This window comes from Oratosquilla oratoria, chromosome 18 (assembly GCF_046742065.1).
Source record: "Oratosquilla oratoria isolate Oo_2021 chromosome 18, ASM4674206v1, whole genome shotgun sequence".
NCBI classification, from domain to species: domain Eukaryota; kingdom Metazoa; phylum Arthropoda; class Malacostraca; order Stomatopoda; family Squillidae; genus Oratosquilla; species Oratosquilla oratoria.
The window spans coordinates 7,936,866-7,958,358 of record NC_134794.1 but is presented as its reverse complement, the minus strand read 5'-3'; the positions used below and the strand labels follow the sequence as shown (position 1 = coordinate 7,958,358).

Sequence of the window (21,493 nt, the reverse complement as noted above, 5' to 3'; positions counted from 1 at the left end):
ACATTCAGAGTGAATAGTACAGCTATAACTTAATATTTTATAATGTGAGTATTGTGATGCATCATCATACATCAGGCAACTAATGCTGTCCTCAAGAATTTGGCTCATATTGAAGGGGTAAATGAAGCCATAAGTGTGAAGAAACAAGATACTGAAAATAGATGTAGGAATAAGCCATCATTGCTCTATAGAATGAATAATGATAATTGTTGTCTCAAGTTTCACTAAATGGAAAACCTGCAACCCAACAGCAGTTGGCAACAGTCACCGGGCCATCCTGCAATCTTTCTGGAAATAATCTTTGTGACTGGTGACTGTGTATTAATTTGGGACTTTGTGTCTATAGTTATGCACAAGATTACAAAATATGACAAAGTATAGAACAATAGAATTCATGGAGGGATTGGGGTACAGTTGGCATTGGGAGAGACCAGGTGTCAGCCCCTTAGGGCCACACCTCCCTATGGAGATGGGAATATAGTCAGAAGTGGACACAATTAAAAAAAATTGAAGTCCGAATAATAGTGATTACTGAAAAAACAAAGACAACGTTGACCTGGATTAATCTCAAATCACTTTAAATTTTTGGCAGTCCGATTGTGATTATTTGATTCGTTTGGCATGGGTTAGTCTGATTAGATTATACGATTCGAAAATGCAAATCCAGTTAATCAGATAATTGGACTTCCAAATCTGAATGCCCACCTCTGGATATATGACATAAGAACATAAGTGTCTTTATCCAGAGCATAAGAATGAAGGAGACTGCAAGATACCATAAGGCCTACACAAGGCAGCTCCATATCCACCACCACCTGTCATCCCCATCCATAAAGTTGTGTAACCGTTTCTTAAAACAACCGATAGCTTCAGCGCTCACTACATGGTTAATAAATCTATTCCATATAGTGTGCAGGATTTGGGGATTGACAAGACGATCCAATTGATTGAAGATTCTTCAGCGACTTGTCTCTTCTTCCATCCTCTGCATCCTTTCATGATCTTGCAGTGCATCCAAAAACAGGTCCAGCATGGTATCACTAATATCTAATAATATATATAACTATAGTGCAATAGCTCTTTCTTGAGTGAATTATGGTCCCACCTGGAGACACTACCTGGTTACCTGGAAGCCATGGATCTACTGCAAGAGACCAGAGGTGTAGTGGACTAATTAATTGATTGATTGGGAGAGAGTTGAACAGGCCAACTTGAGGTGGTGATATGCTCAAGTTTTATAAGAATGAATGGAAGTAAGTATCTTTGGAGGATGTCAGATTCAGTGGTGCCAGGAATGATACAAGTGTTAGTGCAAGGACAAGGTGGGTGGATGGGGTGAATGAAGCCACAAGAGCTCGTGATCATGGCATCAAACAAACAAAAATGTGCATGAGTGACAGATTAATGGAGAAAATGTACAGACTGACAATGACTTGTTCCATAAGAGGGGTGCTGTCACCCGAGATGAACTGGCAGCATTGCTGGAAAAGTGATGAGGTAATCTTTCCACAGTTTAGCCACTTTGGTATGGTGATGCTGACATAGGCATCATGAGGTATGAGTGGGTATAGGAGGATGTCAGCATCTTGATTATGTATTTCTTTTTGTAGTTGTACATGAGTTACCCCCAGATTCTCTGAACTGATTTGATCACATTTTCTGTGTTTATTATTACTCAGAGTAAAAGAGAATGAGTAATACAGCAGTGACTTTACATTTTATGAGGCAAGTAGTGTGATGAATTGTACATATGGCAGCCAATGCTGCACGTGAGAATTTGACTTGTAGTGAAGTGGTTAAGTGAGAAGGAATGAAAGATGTGATGGGAGCGAAAGTGGGTGCGAATGAACCTCTCATGCCTGGCCACTTTGCTTTGTAGATAACAGTTGATTTGGTTAAGGGTATTATGAATGATAAACTAATTTTTACTGATTTTTTTTTTTTTAATGAAAAATTTAACTTACCAAATCACTATCAAATCTCTGTACATACACCCACCCTCCACCCATCAAAACCTATTTGTTGACCCAAGTATCTTATCACCTCATGGATAAAGAAGGGTCATCACTGTCTCACACCACATTGCTTAAGTTAATGAAAATGCAGTGAGGTACAGCACATCCACAACAGGCCCCAAAAGCAGGAGCTGATTTACCTCACAACAGTTCTTCCTTAATTGAGTTTTGGGGCAGTATGGTGGCTGTTCCCAGTTACCAGGGAACAATGGGTCTCCTGAAAGAGAGACCTGGGGAAATGGGTTGATTGATCACACAACGCCCACTAGGAACGACTGGGCTTTTCTTGTAACAAATTGAAAAAAATAAAATAAAATAAATAAGAAATAAATAAATAAAATAAATATATAAATAAAATAAAATAAAAAAAGTAACTGGGAACAATTGAAGGCAGAAGACCAAGAGGGAGACCGAGATGAAGATGGATGTACAATTATAAAGGAATATGAAAACAAAAAAGACGAAACTGACTGGATGAATCTGGCACAGAATCATCAGCAGTGGAGAGGCTTGGTATGTGAGTAAAAGCAACTAACCCTTGTCACACTGGCTGGCACTTGACCTTTTACTTTTACCCAGACTATTTCATTCATCTCTGGGGCACCCTTTTGGTAAAAAGGTTACAACTTTTGTGCAGGTTGTCACTTGAGGCAAGTGGTGTAATCGGTAAACACACCTACCCAGCAAATAGGGAGTCCTGTGTTCGAGTCCTAGGTGGTACCAATAATCAGTGACACTCCCTTACATCCTTTAATTCTCTTAACTCCTCCCATTCTAGGCAATACTTGTCCTTCTATCCTGGTTAAGTCTCTCTTCTATTTATCTCCATCCGTTTGGTTAAAAAGAGGCTATGGGTATCACAGTATTTAATGTAATGTACCTGTATTTTTTTCCCTCTACGTGCATCCCTCCTTGTATCCTTCATATGCAAATAAAGTATCCTTTATTCTTTGGCACTCCCAGCCTCCTATACCTTCTTCACTTCCTTTTGTTTAATATTAATTTACCTCCTGTGCCAAAAAGCTTCCTCTTTACACACTTGTCTGAAAGATGTGAAAAAATATATTTTCCCTTACAAATGTGTAAATTCGTGGGATATTCTAGGGAAAGATATAAAACAGGTTAGAGCCATACATTTTATAACAAGACATGATAATTAAAGATTAGAAAGAGGACCCCATGAACATAGCTTCCCTCCTGTCTATTACATTCTCTCTATTTTCTTATAGTTTCCCTTTTGCCTCTCCTTCCCTAATCTTCTGATTCATTTATTCCATTTTAATTCCATCTGACAATGAAAATAAAATTGATTGAATCATCCTTTATTGAAATACGAGTATCTATGTTTAAATCACATTTTTGTAGTCAGCAGTTGACAGTACAGATTGTATCTAACACAGCTTATAAAATATGCCAATTTATACAGTAGCCTACCTGTGAGACTAATGATTGGTATATGTTACTGGTGGTTCTACAAAATGTACATCAGAGAATCTTCTCCCTTCTGTCCATCTTCAACACCTGTCAACACTTTCACCTAGTGGCTGAGTCTTGGTCCTAAAACTAGGACCAAAATTGATCTCTTTCTACTTCAACTGTATTTCTTCTACCTTTTCCCTTGAGGAGAGACGTCAGTTGGCAATAGCTCCCCTTCTACTACTTTCATCCAATGACACACAAACTATACCACACTAATAATACATGTACCAAAGGCTTTTTTCCCCCTTATAAGGGAAGTAACCAAAAAAACAAAGACACAAAAACCACTCCCACCCATTCCATCCCTATCACACTCCACTCCCCTCCCCCCTCTCTCTTATCTTGGCACCTTCTGGATGATGGCTCATCCCTGCATCTTGTCCACTGCCCTGGGTCAGAAGCAGTATCACAAGACACAGCACATCCACAGCAAGACCACTTCATTAAATCGGTGACCCACCCTCTCCGTCCCCTCATGCCGACAAGGAGAAGACAGGGAGAAATCCCTTCGGGCTGCATCAAGTTATCTCTCACACTAATAATAATACCTGTTGTCTCCAAAACCTGCAGCACCACAACAGTTGGCAATGACCCTCAGGCCCTCAGACAGATCTCTTTGGAGAGACACTTTGGACTGGTGTCTGTGTTGTACTAGTGTGAGACTGATTTTATGTCACCAACTGAGAGTAATACAAAGGACAGGAGTAGTTGCTAGTTGTCAGCTCTTCATTTGTGAAAAAGTGTAAGAAATACAGTTAAAGTTGATTGTCTCTAGCCTGGGGCCTTGATCTACGAGTGTCAGATCCTCAGGGCTGCACCTCTTCATGGAGATGAGGAAGTAGACTATTCTATTTTTTCTATATACCACAGGCTTTTTCCCTCTTTACCATGGAGGTAGCTAACATAAGAATGAAGGAGACTGCAAGAGACCATAAGGCCTTCACTAGGCAGTTCCATGTCCATTACCACCTGTCATCCCCATCCATAAAGTTGTCTAACCATTTCTTCAAACCAAAAGGCATATACCCACTCCCACATAGATCGGTCATACGAGCTCTGAGCTCTCTTCCAGGAGGGAAATGGCTATCGATCACGAGTCCAGCACGTGATCCAAAGACCAAGGTGAATACCCATTTCATTCCCACCCACCCAATCCACTCCCATCCCTTCCTCCCTCTCATCTTAGCTCCTCATAGATGACAGGTAGACAGGGTAGACAGGTTTTGAAAATAGGCAGCTGTGCTGTCCATCTTGAAAGACCACCACATGTACATAACCATCATGGGTTTCTCATCACTAAATCAACACAGACAATAGTTCCAAGGTTCTTCCCAGAGACCTATGAGAAGGCCTGAGGACCATTGCCATCCACTGTGGGGCTGTGGTTTCCAGTCAGGGAAACCCAAATCAACAATCATTATACAGTAGACTACCTGTACTATTCTTCTGTACAAGAAGTATCAATGAGACCAACTATCTACCAGTCAAACAGGTATAGTGATATAATGGTTGTGAAGAGGAGAGAATAAAAATGTCCAAAAAGAATATAAATTCCAGAATAAGCTGAATTTGATGACATCTCTTCTGCAAAAAAAAGAAATTACATATACCAGGATGCTCGCTGGCAGTGCAGGTTAGGGCGTCGTTGATGACAATTCGAATCCTGCTTGGGGCGAGTTGAACTAAGGGCATGGTTCATTAAATTCCACACTACAAAGACTGCTGTAAGGGGCACTGTCTTAGCCTCCTGATAGGGGGGAGTTTGAATCCATTCCCACCCATTTCATCCCCACATACTCCACTCCCATTCACCACCACCCCATCCCTCTTTTCTTGGCTCCTCCTGGATGATGGGTCATCCCTGCAATGCAACAAGACACAGTACATCCAAAGCAAGGCCACTTCAGTTAATTGGCAAGCCCCCTCTCTGTCCCCTCATGCACAAAAAGAGAAGACTGGGAGAAATCCCTTTGGGCTGTGTCAAAATATTATTCATACATACTCCCTCAGCCCCCATCCCCCACCCACTCCCTTCCATGCATCACATTATCATCCATACACAACCATTCTCCACTCACCCCTATCTTCTGTCTTCTCCCTTTCTTCCTCAACAGACATTCCCCTCTTTCCCAATGTCCCTTTTACCCCATCCATCCATCTCATCCTTGGTCACCCTCTCATGTTCACTCTATCCACCTCTGCCTTCCATACTTCTTTTACTAATCTATCTTCACTCATTCTCTCCATGTGTCCAAACCATCCCAGTACTCTTTCATCAACCCTACCTCCCAACTCCCTTTCCACCCCCACTCTCCTCCTTACCTCCTCAATTCTTGCTCTATCCAACCTAGTAACCCCTACCATACTTCTCAGGCATTTCATCTCAAACATTTAAGCTCTTCCTCTCTTATGTTCCATGATTCTGCCCCTTAGTACAATCTCCTCTTAGCATCTATTCCCAAATGTTTATTTCTCACTACACTTTTTATACCCAAAGACATTTACCTGCTTCTCTCAATCTACATTCTATCTCTATCTCCAATCCTCCCTTTCCTGCCTTATTCACACCCAAGTATCTAAAACTATCTACTTCCTACAGTCTCCCTTAATACTCACTTCCAATTTGGTGCCATCCTCTTCCCTTGTACATTTCATCACTTTACCCACATTTATCTTCAACTTCCCTCTTTTGCACACCTTCCCAAGCTCCATCAATTTCTTAATCCCTACTCTGATCCTGCTACAAGCGCAGTGTTGTCAGCAAACAACAACTGGCTTATCTCCCATTTTTCTCCATTTTCTTTAATCATCTCCATTACCCTTGTGTTTACCCCTCACACCACCCCATCCACAGTGGGGGGGCTTGGGGGGGCTTTAGCCCCTCCAAAAAAGTGGCCAGCCCCCCCAATAACCCACCAACTGACATGAGCAAATTGAAAATTTAAAACACATTGAAATAATTTTATTAAGTGGAATTTTTAATTGCCAGGGCTAAAGATTTGTCAGCCATCAGTGCTAGCCCAACCATTAGGCCGCGCCCCGTCTGAAATGAGGCAGATATATGTGTATTATCATATTACTATTAGCCCCCCCAAAAAATTTGCTCAGCCCCCCCTTAGCCTCCCCAACTAAAAATTCCTGGCACCGCCGCTGCCCATCCATGTATAAATTGAACAGCCAAGCCAACATAACACATCCCTACTGAAATCCCACCTTTACCTCAAACCACTCAATCTCTCCATTTCTAATTCTAACACAGGCTTTGCTAATCTCATAAAACTCTTAACTGCCCTTAAAAGCTTTCCTTCTTTCCCATATGCCTGCAAAACCTTCCAGTGTCTTCCTGTCTACCCTGTCATAAGCCTTTTCCAAATCCATAAAGGCTCGAGAGACATCCTTACCTTCTAAAGCTTCATCACATATCTGCCTTACCACAAAAATCGGATCCATGCAACCCCTACCTGTCCTAAACCCACAATGTTCCTCACCAATTACTCCCTCTGTTCCTCTCCAAATCCTCTCAATCAAAACCCCATAAGCCTTCCCAACTACACTCAACAAACTGATCCCTCTGAAACTACTACACTCACACTTGTCCCCTTTTCCTTTGTAAAGTGGAACTATACAGGCACTCTTCCAGTATTCTACCTTCTTTTAGACAAACATTAAACAGCTTCACCAGCCAGTCCACCATCACTGTACCTCCCTTTTTTTAGACACTTCACTTGACACCGATCTAACCCAGGTGCCTTACCTGCTTCATAATTTTAATAACTGTTTTCACCTCATCTTTCCTTATTTCTCCTCCATTTTCCTCATTCATTACTCATTCTTTTAATGCTTCCCACTGCAACTACCTTTCTCTTGCTGTGGGAAGCACTAAGAAAATGACAGTGATGAAAGAGGAAAATGGAGGAGAAATAAAAAGTTACAATTTAGAATATTATATGAATCAAGTTATAACATCTTTAGTATCTGGCCGAGCACATTATTGTGTCATTACTTGCAGCAAAGGTCAAGGAGGTGGCTGTTTGAATCCTGCCACTGGTGAAGTTAAACCAAGGCCAAGGTTCATTAAATGCCACGCTACAAAGTCCTCTGAAAGGGACACCATCCTAACCTCCCATTAGGGGGGGGGGTGACATTAAAACATATTATGATGTAGAATACAGGAGAAAATTATATACTTTTCATAATATAAACCAAGACAACAAATGACAAAAATGGGTTTCAGTGAACAACAGTAGCACTCAATCACAAATGCCAAAATTGTGAGAATACAGCATTAAGCTGAAGTCTCAAATTTAATTCGCTGGTGATTTCTCGAGAAAAATTATTTCAATGTATAAACTATAGTGTAGTTTTCATATATACTTTTTATATATAATTTTTATACATACTTTTCTATATATTCTTTTATATTTATTCTTCTATATACTTTATATATACATATAATGTAATGACTAGCTCTAAACATTAGGTAGACCAGGAATTAGGGATGCGATTATTTCTCCAAAGTCATGAGAAGTTGTGGAAAGGAATATGTATATATAATATTTGATGCAAAAACCTTATGGACAGACTTCACCATATTCAGTAAAAGTGAGGTTAATCCTAAAGTTAAGATCATCATAAAACTTTGCAACAGAAAGAACTGATTCCAGAAAAATCCAGTGTGCACAACAAAACAAAAAAATTCAAAATAAAATTTACCTTATTCAGTTAATCTGTCCCAAACTCAAAGTCATCAGGACCCAAGTAGGAATGCTTTGGAACAAATAAATTTACAACTAATTGAGTTAATATATAAATATATAAAACTATATATTTAAAAATTATTTCTGAGTAATGTTTAAATAGATAGGAATCAATGATGCATGTGGTGGTCCTGCAAGATGGACACTGAGGGATGCTCATTCCAACTCTGTCAACACCTCATCTCCCTCAGGAATTACAGCTTCACTTTGTCTCTACACCAGGTTCAGGATTTATGTCATCTCGCTGCATTTCTTCCATCTTTTCACACAAAGATGGCAAAAAACTGGAGACAGCTACCCTCTTCTTACAAATTTTAAGTTGTATGAAAGTGGCAGTTGCCAACGAGTCTATTGAAATAAATACCATTTAAGAATGAAGCCTTTATTAGTACATAGTCGTAATACGCATGACTGAAGATAAATAAGAATGATATACTTTTCATAATATTGACCAGTAATTTTTTCATAATATACACTAGTATATTTTCATATTACACAGATTTAGAATAACACAATGTAAAAGATCAAGTAAGCAATAGTAAAACTAAACTGTTCACTTTAGGCAATTTTTGCATTACACAATTCCTTAAGGAATGTATCCCTCACATAAATTGAGAAATCCCTGTACATACTCATAATACACATGACTGAGGATAAATAAGAATGATATAATTTTCATAATATAGACCAGTCACGTGTATTACAACTATGTACAGAAATTTCTCAATTTATGCGAGGGATGCGTTCCTGAAGGGATCGCGTATTGTAAAAATCGCATAAAGTGAACAGTTAAGTTTTGTTATTGCTTACTTGATCTTTTACATCGTGTTATTCTAAATAATCCGTGTGATATGAAAAAATTATTAGGTTTTTTACCTCATGTTATTCCACAATTGCATATTCTAAACACACACAAATCAAGAAATACCTATACTTGAAAAAGCTGTAATAAACAAAACACTGTACTGATAAAGGCTCCATTCTCACATGATGTTTATTTCAATAAATTTTAAGTGCATGATATGGAAATAGATCCACGGTAATACAACACAGTACACGAATACCTCACTATACAACCGAGTTGTGTTCCCAGCTGACTGGTCACAATGTGAAAATACGTATATCAAGGTGGGTTTTACATGTAAATAGGGGGGTTGTGTTCATGGACCCTATCAACCCCCTCCTCAATTTACTTGCCTTAAGTAATAACCTAATAATAGGAGGAACATACTTTCAACATAAGAACATACATAAAGAGACTTGGGTATCGCCAGATGGACATACTAGAAACCAAATTGACCATATAATAATCAACAGAAGACACAGAAATGCATTGCAGGATGTAAGAAGCTACAGAGGAGCAGATTGTAACACTGACCACTTCCTGGTTCTGGGAAGGATTAGAGCTAAACTATCAATAAAGAAATTGACACCAGGGGAAAAGAGGAAAATATTTGATTTAGAAAGACTGAAGGAATCAGAAGTAAAGGATAATTTTCAGCTGAAATTAATCAATAGGTTCAGAATATTGGATATCTTAGAAGAAGAAACAGAAGAGAAAAGTATAAACCAGACTTCGGAGGACATGTCAAACGTAGTAAGAGAAGTGGCCAAGCAGGAAATTGGTTTCACACCTAAAGAAAGAAGGAATCATTGGTTTGATAATGAGTGTAAGGCAGCACTAGAAGAAAGGAAAAGAGCAAAGCAACGGGTAATAGGACAACAAAATAACGAGGTACAGAGGGAGAATTACAGACTAAAGAAAATAGAGACAAAGAGGATATTAAGAAGAAAAAAGAGAAACTTTTCATGAGGAAGTAGAAAATATTGAAAGAAATAGGCATGGAGGAAAAATAAGACAATTTTATCAGGGAGTCAAAAGAATAAGCACTGGGTACCAAGCTAGAGAGAGAATGATAAAGAATAAGAATGGAAAAATAATAGCAGGAGAGGCAGAAGTGATGGAAATATGGAAGGAACACTTTGAAGAATTATTAAATCTGCCAACCGAAAACAACCCAAACAACAATGATAATCAAAATATCCAAGGACCAGAAGAAAAGATGCCCAAAATATCTTTGGAGGAAGTTAAATGAGCAGTTAAACATTTACATACATACATATACCAAGGCTTTTTCCCCCTTTCAAGGGAGGTAGCCAAAAAGAAAAGGCATAAAATCATTCCCACCCATTCCATCCCTAAATACAATAAAAGCCCCAGCAAAGACGGAATACCATCAGAAATATGGAAATGAGGGGGAGATTTTTTAACGAAAAGACTACACCGACTGATAAAAATAATTTGGGCAAAAGAAAGCATACCAGATAGCTGGAGAGAGGGAATAATCATCCCAATACACAAAAAATATGATAAGTTAGAGTGCACAAACTATAGAGGAATAAGCCTACTATCAACTGCATATAAAGTTTTCACCAAGATATTGTATAACAGAATGGAAGAATACATGGAGCATATAGTAGGAGAGTACCAATGCGGCTTTAGAAGAGGGAGGTCAACAACAGATCAAATTTTTGTTATAAGACAACTAATAGAAAAGTATTGGGAATATGATAGGGAGCAACTACACCTGTTCATCGATTTCAAACAGGCTTATGATAGAGTGAGCAGAACATCTCTATGGAAAATAATGGAAGAATTAGGAATGCCACACAAGTACATCAGATTAACAAGAGCATGCTATGAAAACACAAATAGCGTAGTGAGATGTGGGAGTAAAACTACATCACCTTTTCAGATAGGAGATGGCTTAAAACAAGGATGCATACTCTCACCACTGTTATTTAATCTGGCAATGGAAAAAATAATCAGAGGTAGCATGAATGGGAGAGATGAAGGAATAAAATTGGAAGATATAACCATAAAACTATTAGCGTATGCTGACGACATTGACATCATGAGAGAAAATCCAACAGAAATGGAAAACCTGGTGGCGCTCTTTAAAGAAGCTGCAGAAAGTGTTGGACTCGAGATCAATGAGAGCAAGACAAAGATAATGGAGGTAGCAAGAGAGTCTAATTTGCCGGAAAGGGTACAGATTGGACAACCGTGTAGGACAACCAAAGGCAAGAATGGAGAATAAGACATAACTGGGAAATTCGAGAACAAACAAAACAACCCCATATTAAAAACGTAATAAGATTAAAAAGATTGAAATGGGCAGGGCATGTCACAAGGATGCAAGAAGATAGATGGCCAAAGAAAGTGCTCAATAGTGGAGTGCATGGAAGACAACCACTTGGACGACCTAGAAAAGACTGGAGGAGATGCGTTGAAGAAGATGTGCAGATATGCAGAATAGAACCAAGAGAATGGAAGGAGGTGGCACAGGACAGAAAGACATGGCGAGATGCTTCAAAAGCGGTTATGGATCACCAAGTGGCCTAAAGAACAGCGGAGTAAGAGTAAGTAAGGGGCTTTCACATACACCCAACATTTGTTTTGCCTACTTTATAGCACTCAGTCATATAGTGAGGTATCCCTGTAATGTTAATTCCCAGAGAAATCCATGGGAGGGCCCGAGGGGATGCAGGATTCAAGTCAGCAAAGCTCGAAAGAACAATAACTCTCATCATCATATAAATAATGCCCAAATTATAACCTTTCAAAGGATAAAATGGCTATTTTGGTTTTAAAAATAAGTGTGACTTGATATTTACAAAGACAGACCAATACATATATTAAATATGAGTATGAGTATTCTTAAAATATCCCATCAAGTAACATAATGACTTATAAAATATTATATTTCCTGATTTACCACAGCTTGATGTCTATTTGTCTTTTCTATGGGTTAGCCTATTGATGTGAAAAGAAATTAATGACAAAACATGATTGTTGGTGATGAATGTACCATATAAATCTTGCATAACATAAAAATACTAAATATTTACTTTAAGTACTGCATCAGAATGGTTGGAATTGACAATTCTGTCAAGAGGCGAAGCCTCTTAGGCCCCACACTGGCCCTGATGACTAGTCGGCAACAATGCGAGAGGGAAGGTGGAATTTGCTCGTGTTGGGCGAGGAGTTCTGCTAATGGTGAGCCAGGCTGCGAGAGGTCCCGTGGTCTTCTGCCAAGGCTTGGAAAGAAAAAAAAAAAAAAATCATGATATCAATGATGGTTCATTTCTTCTGAGAAGGGCATGCCAGAAATACACATTATACAACCTTACCAGCCATTCCACTATTACTGTACCTCCCTTCTTAAGACACTCTGCATGACACCCATCTCATCCAGGAGACTTACCTATTATTATAATTTTCAGAGCTACTTGCACCTCATCTTTCCAGGGAGGACACTTAATCTATATTAATTACTTAAGAAATTTTCTTTACAAAAAATCATTCAGAATGACTGTATTTCAGATAGTTTGTATATCATGTCCAGGTATCATCGTGGGTACCTGCTTGTGGTGGTTCTGTAAAATACAGAGCAGAGATAATAATTTCCCTGCTGCCCACTTTCAAAATCCCCTTATCTCCATCTGGAGATGAAGCTCTGAGGGGGTGACATTTGATCTCCAGATTGGGCTCAAGATATCTGTCAATTTCTATCATATTTCTTCCACCTTTTCACATATGGACAGTTGACAACCAATGACTATTCCCCCCTCTTCCTATCTTCAGCCTTCGATATAGATACACCTAGATCTCTTAATCCAACTCTTGCCAGCCACCACCTGTGAAGACGTTTGGTCCCAGGACATAAACCCACTTTAGAAATTGGCCCAGGACATAAAACACCAATTCTTGAAGTGGGTTTATGTCCTGGGCCCAAACATCTGTGCAATTAGCAGCTGGTCAGTGTTGGATTAAAACATCTAGGTGTACAGTCCCACACAAATACAACACAGACAACAGCTAAAAATATATTTCCACAGAAAGCTATGGGAGCATCCAAGGCTCATTACCAATAACTGTAGGGCTGCAGGCTTGCAGTCAGTAAAACTTGAGGCAACAATTACTATCATTATTAGTCTTCACTTAATGCTTCGAATTTCTCTAACCAGAGACCTAAGCCCTGCAAAAGATGGTGATGGCATTTAGTATTCTGCCAGCAATAACCAACACCATCTTTCAGGACAATACTACACAAAGGGAATGGAGTTATAAGGGTGGTAATGGAGAGATTCAACTACTTCAATACCTGTCAAATTCTCGCACACAGCATCAGCTGCCATGTACACAATTCATCACACTACTTGTATTATAAAATGTAAAGTCACTGCTGTATTACTTGTTCTCTTTTACTCTGAGTAATAATTCATACATACATATACCAAGGCTTTTTCCCCCTTACAAGGGAGGTAGCCAAAAAGAAAAAGCCATAGAATCATTCCCACCCATTCCATCCCTAAATACACTCCACTCCCCTCCACCCTCCCTCCCATCTTAGCACCTCCTGGATGATGGGTCATCCCTGCACCTTGTCCACTGCCCTGGGTCAGAGGCAGTGTCGCAAGACACAGCACATCCACAGCAAGGCCGCTTCATTAAATTGGTGACCCCGCTCTCCATCCCCCTATGCATAAAAGGAGAAGACGGGGAGAAATCCCTTCGGGTTGCGTCAAATTTTGCTCACACATACTACCTCACCCTCCATCCCCCACCTATTCTACCTCATGCATCACAACATCATCCATATACAATCATTCTCCATTCACCCGTCTTCTGTCCTCTCCCGTCCTTCCTCAACAGACATTCCCCTCTTCCCCAAAGCCCCCTTCACCCCATCCATCCATCTCATCCTAAGGCGTCCCCTCATGTTCACTCCCTCCACATAGAAAATGTGATCAAACCAGTTCACAGACTCTGGAAGTAATTCATGTACAACTACAAAAAATGTATATAATCAAGATGCTGACGCAATAGGAATGGATACCAAAATCACTTTGTGTTATGCAGAAAATTATGTTGAAATGTTTAAAGCTTTACCCCGGATGAAATCCCCACATAGGAGACATATATAACGCATACATACATACATATACCAGAGCTTTTTCCCCCTTACAAGGGAGGTAGCCAAAAAGGAAAAGGCATAAAATCATTCCCACCCATTCCATCCCTGAATACACTCCACCCTCCCTCCCATCTTACCACCTCCTGGATGACGGGTCATCCCTGCACCTTGTCCACTGCCCTGGGTCAGAAGCAGTGTCGCAAGACACAGCACATCCACAGCAAGGCCGCTTCATTAAATCGGCGACCCCCCCTCTCCGTCCCCCCATTGCATAAAAGGAGAAGACGGGGAGAAATCTCTTCAGGCTGCATCAAATTTTGCTCACACATACTACCTCACCCCCCATCCCCCCGCCCATATATAATAGATTCATAAATATTTGGAATGATTTAGGAGATATGGCCCAAGCTAGAACAATACATGAGTTAAAATCTAAATATAATAATTGGAAATCAAGGATACAGATTAAATTGGAACTGTACAAGAATTTGAGGCTAGGTGCTGTGTCTTGTGACACTGCTTCTGACCCAGGGCAGTGGACAAGATGCAGGGATGACCTATCATCCAGGAGGTGCCAAGATAAGAGGGAAGGAAGAGGGTGGAGGGGAGTGGAGTGTGATAGGGATGGAATGGGTGGGAGTGGTTTCTATGACTTTGTTTTTTGGCTACCTCCCTTACAAGGGGGAAAAAAGCTTTTAGTATATGTATGTATTTATTTACCTAGTTGTATTTACCTAGTTGTAATATACGGGAGGGGAGCTATGCTCGTGGTGACCCGTCTTTGTATCTCTCCGCATCAAGTTTTATCTTAAATCTTGTATAGTGTTAGCACATACTGTTTTGTTGTCTAATTTGTTCCATGTATTTATCGCTCTGTGTGGGAAACTGTTCCTTTTCAGGTTTTTTCTATAACTATCCTTTTTCAATTTTTTTCCGTGTCCTCTTGTTTTACCGTTGGCCCACATTAATAGGTCGTTCCTGTCTAAAACTTCCATTCCTTTCATTATTCTGTAGATAGTTAGCAAATCTCCTCTTTCTCTTCTTTGTTCCAGAGTTGGTAGGTTCAATTTGGATAGTCTTTGCTCATATGTTAGTTCGGCGAGTGTCGGTGCTAGTTTTGTTGTCGCTCTTTGTAATCTTTCTAGTTTCTTAATATTCTTTTTGGTACTGGGTGTCCAAAGTGATGCTGCATACTCGAGTTTTGGTCTTATTAGTGTAGTAAGTATTTTCCTTATCATTTCTTCATCCATATAGGTAAATGCCACTTTGATTGCTCTCAATAAGTTGTAGGTTTCTCCGAACATCTTGTTTATATGCTTATCTGGTTTCATGTCCTTTCCAATCATCACTCCAAGATCTTTTTCATAGTTTGTTTTATTTATTTTTTCTTCCCCAATTCTGTATTCTTTTGATATTCTATTTTTGCTCTTTCCAAATTCCATTATGCTGCATTTCTTAATATTGAATTTTACTTCCCATTTGTGAGTCCAATTCCATATTGTGTCCAGATCTTGTTGCAATGAGTTGCAGTCCTCTTCCGTTTTTACCTTCTTAAGTAATTTTGCATCTGCAAAATTTTTTATATAGCACTCCACGCCTTCATTCATGTATGTATGTATGTAAGATAAATTGGAGAGTAGGTAACAGAACCCATTGATGTTGCTCCTTTCATGTGTACTACAATTAGTAAAATACAAAACACCTTATCCTATACTGCTCCTTTCATCTTACTGAAACACAATGCCAGTTACCCAGGAGCAATCTTCAACAAGACTTGGGGCAATAAACTGATTGACTGATTCCACAATCATCACATGGATACATTTCTGACTACAATGCATCACTCTTCTTCCATTATCATAAATATAGAAATACTAAGACCCTTTCTCTTTTTTAAAAAGGGTGGCAGTCAAAACACTTACATATTTCACACACACGAATACCCATCCATTGCCACCACCTCCACTCTCAGTTCCTCACAGCTAAAGGTTCATCCCTTTTCCTCTGCCATCCAGTATGGGTTACTGACTGCATGTTTTATGTAATCAGTATTTTAACCTCTTAAATACAAGTTAAATATTCACGTTACATTGGCTGCCTGACATACAATGATGCATCACAATACGCGTATTATGAAATATAAAGTTACAGTTGTTATACTCGTTTTATTTCACCTAGAATGTTTGTAACCACCAAAAAAGTGACCAAGCCTGTTCACAGAATAAAAGGGTCACTCAGCTACAATTACAAAATAAATATAATCAAGAAGCCAATGCTGGCATCCTCATGTACTTACTCGCACCTCATGACACCTATCTAGGTGTCATAAGAACATAAGAATGAAGGAGACTGCAAGAGACCATAAGGCCTACACTAGGCAGCTCTGTATCCATCACCACCTGCCATCCCCATCCATAAAGTTGTCTAATCGTTTCTTAAAACAACTGATAGTTTCAGCGCTTACTACATGGTTACTAAGTTTATTCCATTCATTTATTTCTTTTGTCATTGTATGCAAACGGTTAAGGACTTTAGTGACATCATTTAGTGACCAAATTACTCAGTAACTTTTTATGACTGAAGACTAGTCTCCACTCTAAAAGAATGGTGATCACTTTTAGCTTCTACTATCTCTCCATAAATTTCTTCTGTATCACCTCTTTGATTCCACCTTTTCATTGCAATACTGTCCCCCAAGGACAGAAGAACCAGTTACTGCTAATGAAATACAAATACTGACCCAGTGCTTAGGTTGAAGGCATTTCAGCATTATCATAATCTTAGATTTCCAATTTATGGTTTCCTTCCAGCCAGGAATATTTATAAAGGAATAATGACGCAGGTAAGAGCTGACACCTTGACATTACTGAGTAGGCTTGAGTGTCTTTGTGACTATGAGAACTATTTTTTTTTTTATGGTTTAACGTCACACACTCCCCCTATCGGGAGGCTAGGACGGTGCCCCTCACAGAGGGCTTTGTAGTGTGGAATTTAACTTAGTTATGAGATAAAAATCTCCCTAGGGTCACCTGTATTGAACAACGGGTCTTTTACAAAAGATGAGACAATGATCATCTCATACTTGAGTCACAGGAACCCGCTGTAGATGCATGAGGAATGGAATAAATCTGCATCTGTACTCACCCATCCTTCAGGTAAATGTTGGCACCATATTCCAAAAGAACACTCGCTGCATCTACACTGTTGCTGTTCATGGCTATAAGATGTAAAGGTGTGCGGTGAGTCTTAAGTGCATTCGCATGTGCTCCTGAAAAATAAATCAAAATGGTAAAATTGTATACATACATATATACTTAAGATATTTTCCTTCTTATAGGGAAGGCCGCTGAGTGAAAGAACAAACACACTAGATTTTATATATAAATGTTACACCCCACTTAAACCACTCACATCTCAACACCTCAAAGTTGAAGAGTTATCCCTATACCCTGACACACTGCTTGGGTTGAAGGCAATCCAGCAAGACACATCACCTCCACAGCAGGGCCCCAAAAGCCATAGCTGGTTTACTTCTACCACTTCATTACATGACAACCCTCTCCCCATCCATTTAAATTTCTTTATGGATCTGATAGGAAAAAAATTCAGGATGTGTTATCTTTTCATCTATTCACAACCTTTCTCTATTCATTTCTATCTTTCACACTCTTTAACCTGCTCTAGACACTCCTTGTGCATCCTAAGTTGTTTTTACCCCATCCATTTACCTCATTCTAGGTCCTCTTCTGAAGCTCTCGTCATCCACATTTCCATTTTAATTTTTTCCACATGATGCAGGGATGACCCGTCATCCAGGAGGTGCTAAGATAAGAGGGAGGGTGGAGGGGTGTGGAGTGTATTCAGGGATGGAATGGGTGGGAATGATTTTATGCCTTTTCCTTTTTGGCTACCTCCCTTGTAAGGGGGAAAAAGCCTTGGTATATGTATGTATGTATGTATGATTCCCTATCTGAAAATTCTCTCTCCATTGCTCATGTTCAGAACCCATCAACTCACCTTCATGTGGAAGTAAATAGAACTTTGTCTCTTGACTAGGCCAGAGAGATCTCTTGAGTGGAATGAAAAATGTTATGAGAAATAGGTTCCTATAGAGCAGCTTTTCTCAACCAGGGTTCCCCAGAACCCTAAGGTTCCGCAAAAGGTCCCTAAGGGTTCTGCGAGAACAAGTGAGATAAGCTAATGCACTTTTGATTTTTTATTTAATTTCATATACATAATATAATTAAACATGCACGACATATTCTTGGTTATTGTAATAATGTAATATAGACATCATCCTATCTAACCTATTATTACAATGAAAATAAAATGAGAAAGATATGGTATATGTATTTTTTTTTGTGAGGGGTTCCTTGAGACATGCAATTTATTCTAAAGGTTACACAAGGGTAAAAAGGTTGAGAAAGGGTGCCAGCACATGAGCAACATTTTGTTGCTAGTTGTCACAACAAAAAAATTGTCAAAAATAGAACGCACACATCTCTATGGGTGCCCGCACATGGACAATTTTTCCTGAGGCATGCATACATACATACATATACCAAGGCTTTTTCCCCCTTACAAGGGAGGTAGCCAAAAAGAGAAAGGCATAAAATCATTTCCACCCATTCCATCCCTGAATACACTCCACACCCCTCCACCCTCCCTCTTATCTGAGCACCTCCTGGATGACGGGTCATCCCTGCACCTTGTCCACTGCCCTGGGTCAGAAGCAGTGTCACAAGACACAGCACATCCACAGCAAGGCCGCTTCATTAAATTGGCGACCCCCCCTCTCCGTCCCCCCATTGCATAAAAGGAGAGGACGGGGCGAAATCCCTTCGGGCTGCATCAAATTTTGCTCACACATACTACCTCACCGCCCATTCCACCTCATGCAATCACAACATCATCCATATACAACCATTCTCCATTCACCCCTGTCTTCTGTCCTCTCCCGTCCTTCCTCAACAGACATTCCCCTCTTCCCCAAAGCCCCCTTCACCCCATCCATCCACCTCATCCTAGGACATCCCCTCATGTTCACTCCCTCCACATCTGCCTTCCATACCTCTTTTACTAGTCTTTCTTCACTCATTCTTTCCATGTGTCCAAACCATCCTAATATTCTTTCATCAACCCTATCTCCCAGCTCCTTTTCCACCCCTGTTCTCCTCCTCACCTCCTAATTTCTCACTTTATCTAGCCTAGTAACCCCCATCATACTTCTCAGACACCTCATCTCAAACACATTCAAACTCCTTCTCTCTTCTTCTCTTATGTTCCATGTTTCTGCCCCATACAGTGCTGTTGGCACAATCACTCCTTCATACAGTCTCCTCTTATCATCCATTCCCAAATGTCTATTCCTCATTACACTCTTTAATCCACCAAGGCATTTACTCGCTTCTCTCAATCTACATTCTACCTCCACCTTCACTCCACCTTTTCCTGCCACATTTGCACCCAAGTATCTAAAACTATCCACTTCCTCCAGTTGCTCTCCCTTAATGCTCACTTCCAGTCTACTGCCACTTTCACCCCTTGTACATCTCATCACCTTACTTTTACCCACATTTATCTTAAGCTTTCTTCTATCACATACTCTCCCAAACTCTGCCACCAACTTCCACAGTCCATCCTCCGATCCTGCCACAAGCGCAGTGTCGTCCGCAAACAACAGCTGGCTCACCTCCCACTTTTCTCCATTTTCTTTAACCATCTCCAATCCCTTGCCCACTACCCTTGCATTTACCTCTCGCACCACCCCATCCATGTATTGATTGAACAGCCAGGGCGATATAACGCATCCTTGACGAAGTCCCACCTTTACCTCGAACCACTCACTCTCTCCATTTCCAATCCTGACACAAGCTCTACTACTCTCATAAAAACTCTTGACAGCTCCCAGAAGCTTTCCTCCTATCCCGTATATCTGCATAACCTCCCACAGTGCCTTCCTGTCTACCCTATCATAAGCCTTTTCCAGATCCATAGAAGCCCAAAAAACATCCGCCCCCTTTCCTATAGCTTTCTCACATATTTGTCTTACCACAAAGATCTGATCTACACAACCTCTACCTGTCCTAAACCCACACTGTTCCTCACCAATTTCTCCTTCTGTTCCTCTCCTAATCCTCTCAATCAAGATCCTCCCATAAGCCTTCCCAACTACACTTAACAAGCTAATCCCTCAAAAACTACTACATTCACACTTGTCCCCTTTTCTCTTGTAAAGAGGAACTATACAGGCACTCCTCCAGTCCTCCGGCACTCTACCCTCTCTCCAGCAAACATTAAATAACCTCACCAGCCAGTCCACCATCACTGTACCTCCCTTTTTCAGACATTCTGCATGGCATCCATCCAGGCCAGGTGCCTTACCTGCTTTCATCATCTTAACAAATGCCTTCACCTCATCCTTCCTTATTTCTCCTCCATTCTCCTCACTCATCATGATCATTTTCTTCGCATTTCCCACTGCAGCTATCTTTCCCTCCCTATCCTCCTTCACATTTAGCAACTCCCTAAAATATTCTGCCCATCTTCCCCTTACTGCCTTCTCTTCCATTATCATCTCTCCATCTGCACCTTTTACCTTTTCTTCTCTACTTGATTCGCCTCCTCTTCCTCTCTTAATTTCTTTCCAAAACATCTTTTTATTACTTTCAAAATTTTCTGTCATACTCTTACCCCATTTCACATCTGCTCTCCTCTTTGTCTCCTTTACCTTTTGCTTTACTTCTCTTTTCTTTTCTTTGTACCTCTCATATGACTCCCTCATCCTATTTTGTAACCAATCCTGAGGCGACAACAAAAAATTGTGAAGTAGTTGCGATCGGATCAATTTCTTCGACAACACAATTATTGTCGGCAACTGTGGCAGGCGATAGAAAACGTTATTTCAAATGGGAGCTCGCACACAAACAACTTTTCGTTGCCGCCATCCAGCCTGATGCTGCCTTGGTGTCTTTCATATTGCAGTGGTGAGAGGACCTGGTACTGCATCATGTCTGTAATAAAAGAGTTATTTGACTGCGAAACACTCATAACAGAGGTAGAGAAGAAACCACCTCTTTATGATTTCCAACTAAAGGAATACAGCGATAAGAATATAAAAGAAAAGTTGTGGAGTGAGGTGTGCGAGGCTGTGGTGAGCGATTGGAATACTCTCTCCCCCGAGAATAAAAAGGAGAAAGGTAAAAAACATATTGTATTTATTTGAAAGGAAAACGTTAACTATTGTCTGGAAGGTCAATGC

At 40.1% G+C, this 21,493-nt stretch overlaps 1 protein-coding gene across 15 annotated transcripts in view; it reads right to left on the bottom strand.

Moving 5' to 3' along the window:
• The window catches only part of LOC143035041 (ankyrin repeat and SOCS box protein 13-like), a 41,474-nt gene that overhangs the window by 4,304 nt on the left and 15,677 nt on the right, over window positions 1-21,493 (bottom strand). For 7 of the 15 annotated variants that reach the window (XM_076201496.1, XM_076201494.1, XM_076201480.1 and 4 more), the window contains 3 exons: window positions 17,377-17,500; window positions 12,164-12,352; window positions 3,322-5,078 (listed from right to left, as the gene is read on the bottom strand). In XM_076201496.1, the coding sequence (XP_076057611.1) occupies window positions 4,979-5,078; window positions 12,164-12,352; window positions 17,377-17,500 (413 nt within the window). In that variant the 3' untranslated portion in view covers window positions 3,322-4,978. Of the gene's footprint in view, window positions 1-15; window positions 3,059-3,321; window positions 5,079-8,207; window positions 12,353-17,376; window positions 17,501-21,493 lie in introns of those variants that run through there. The other 8 variants (XM_076201490.1, XM_076201488.1, XM_076201485.1 and 5 more) reach the window with 6 other exon arrangements.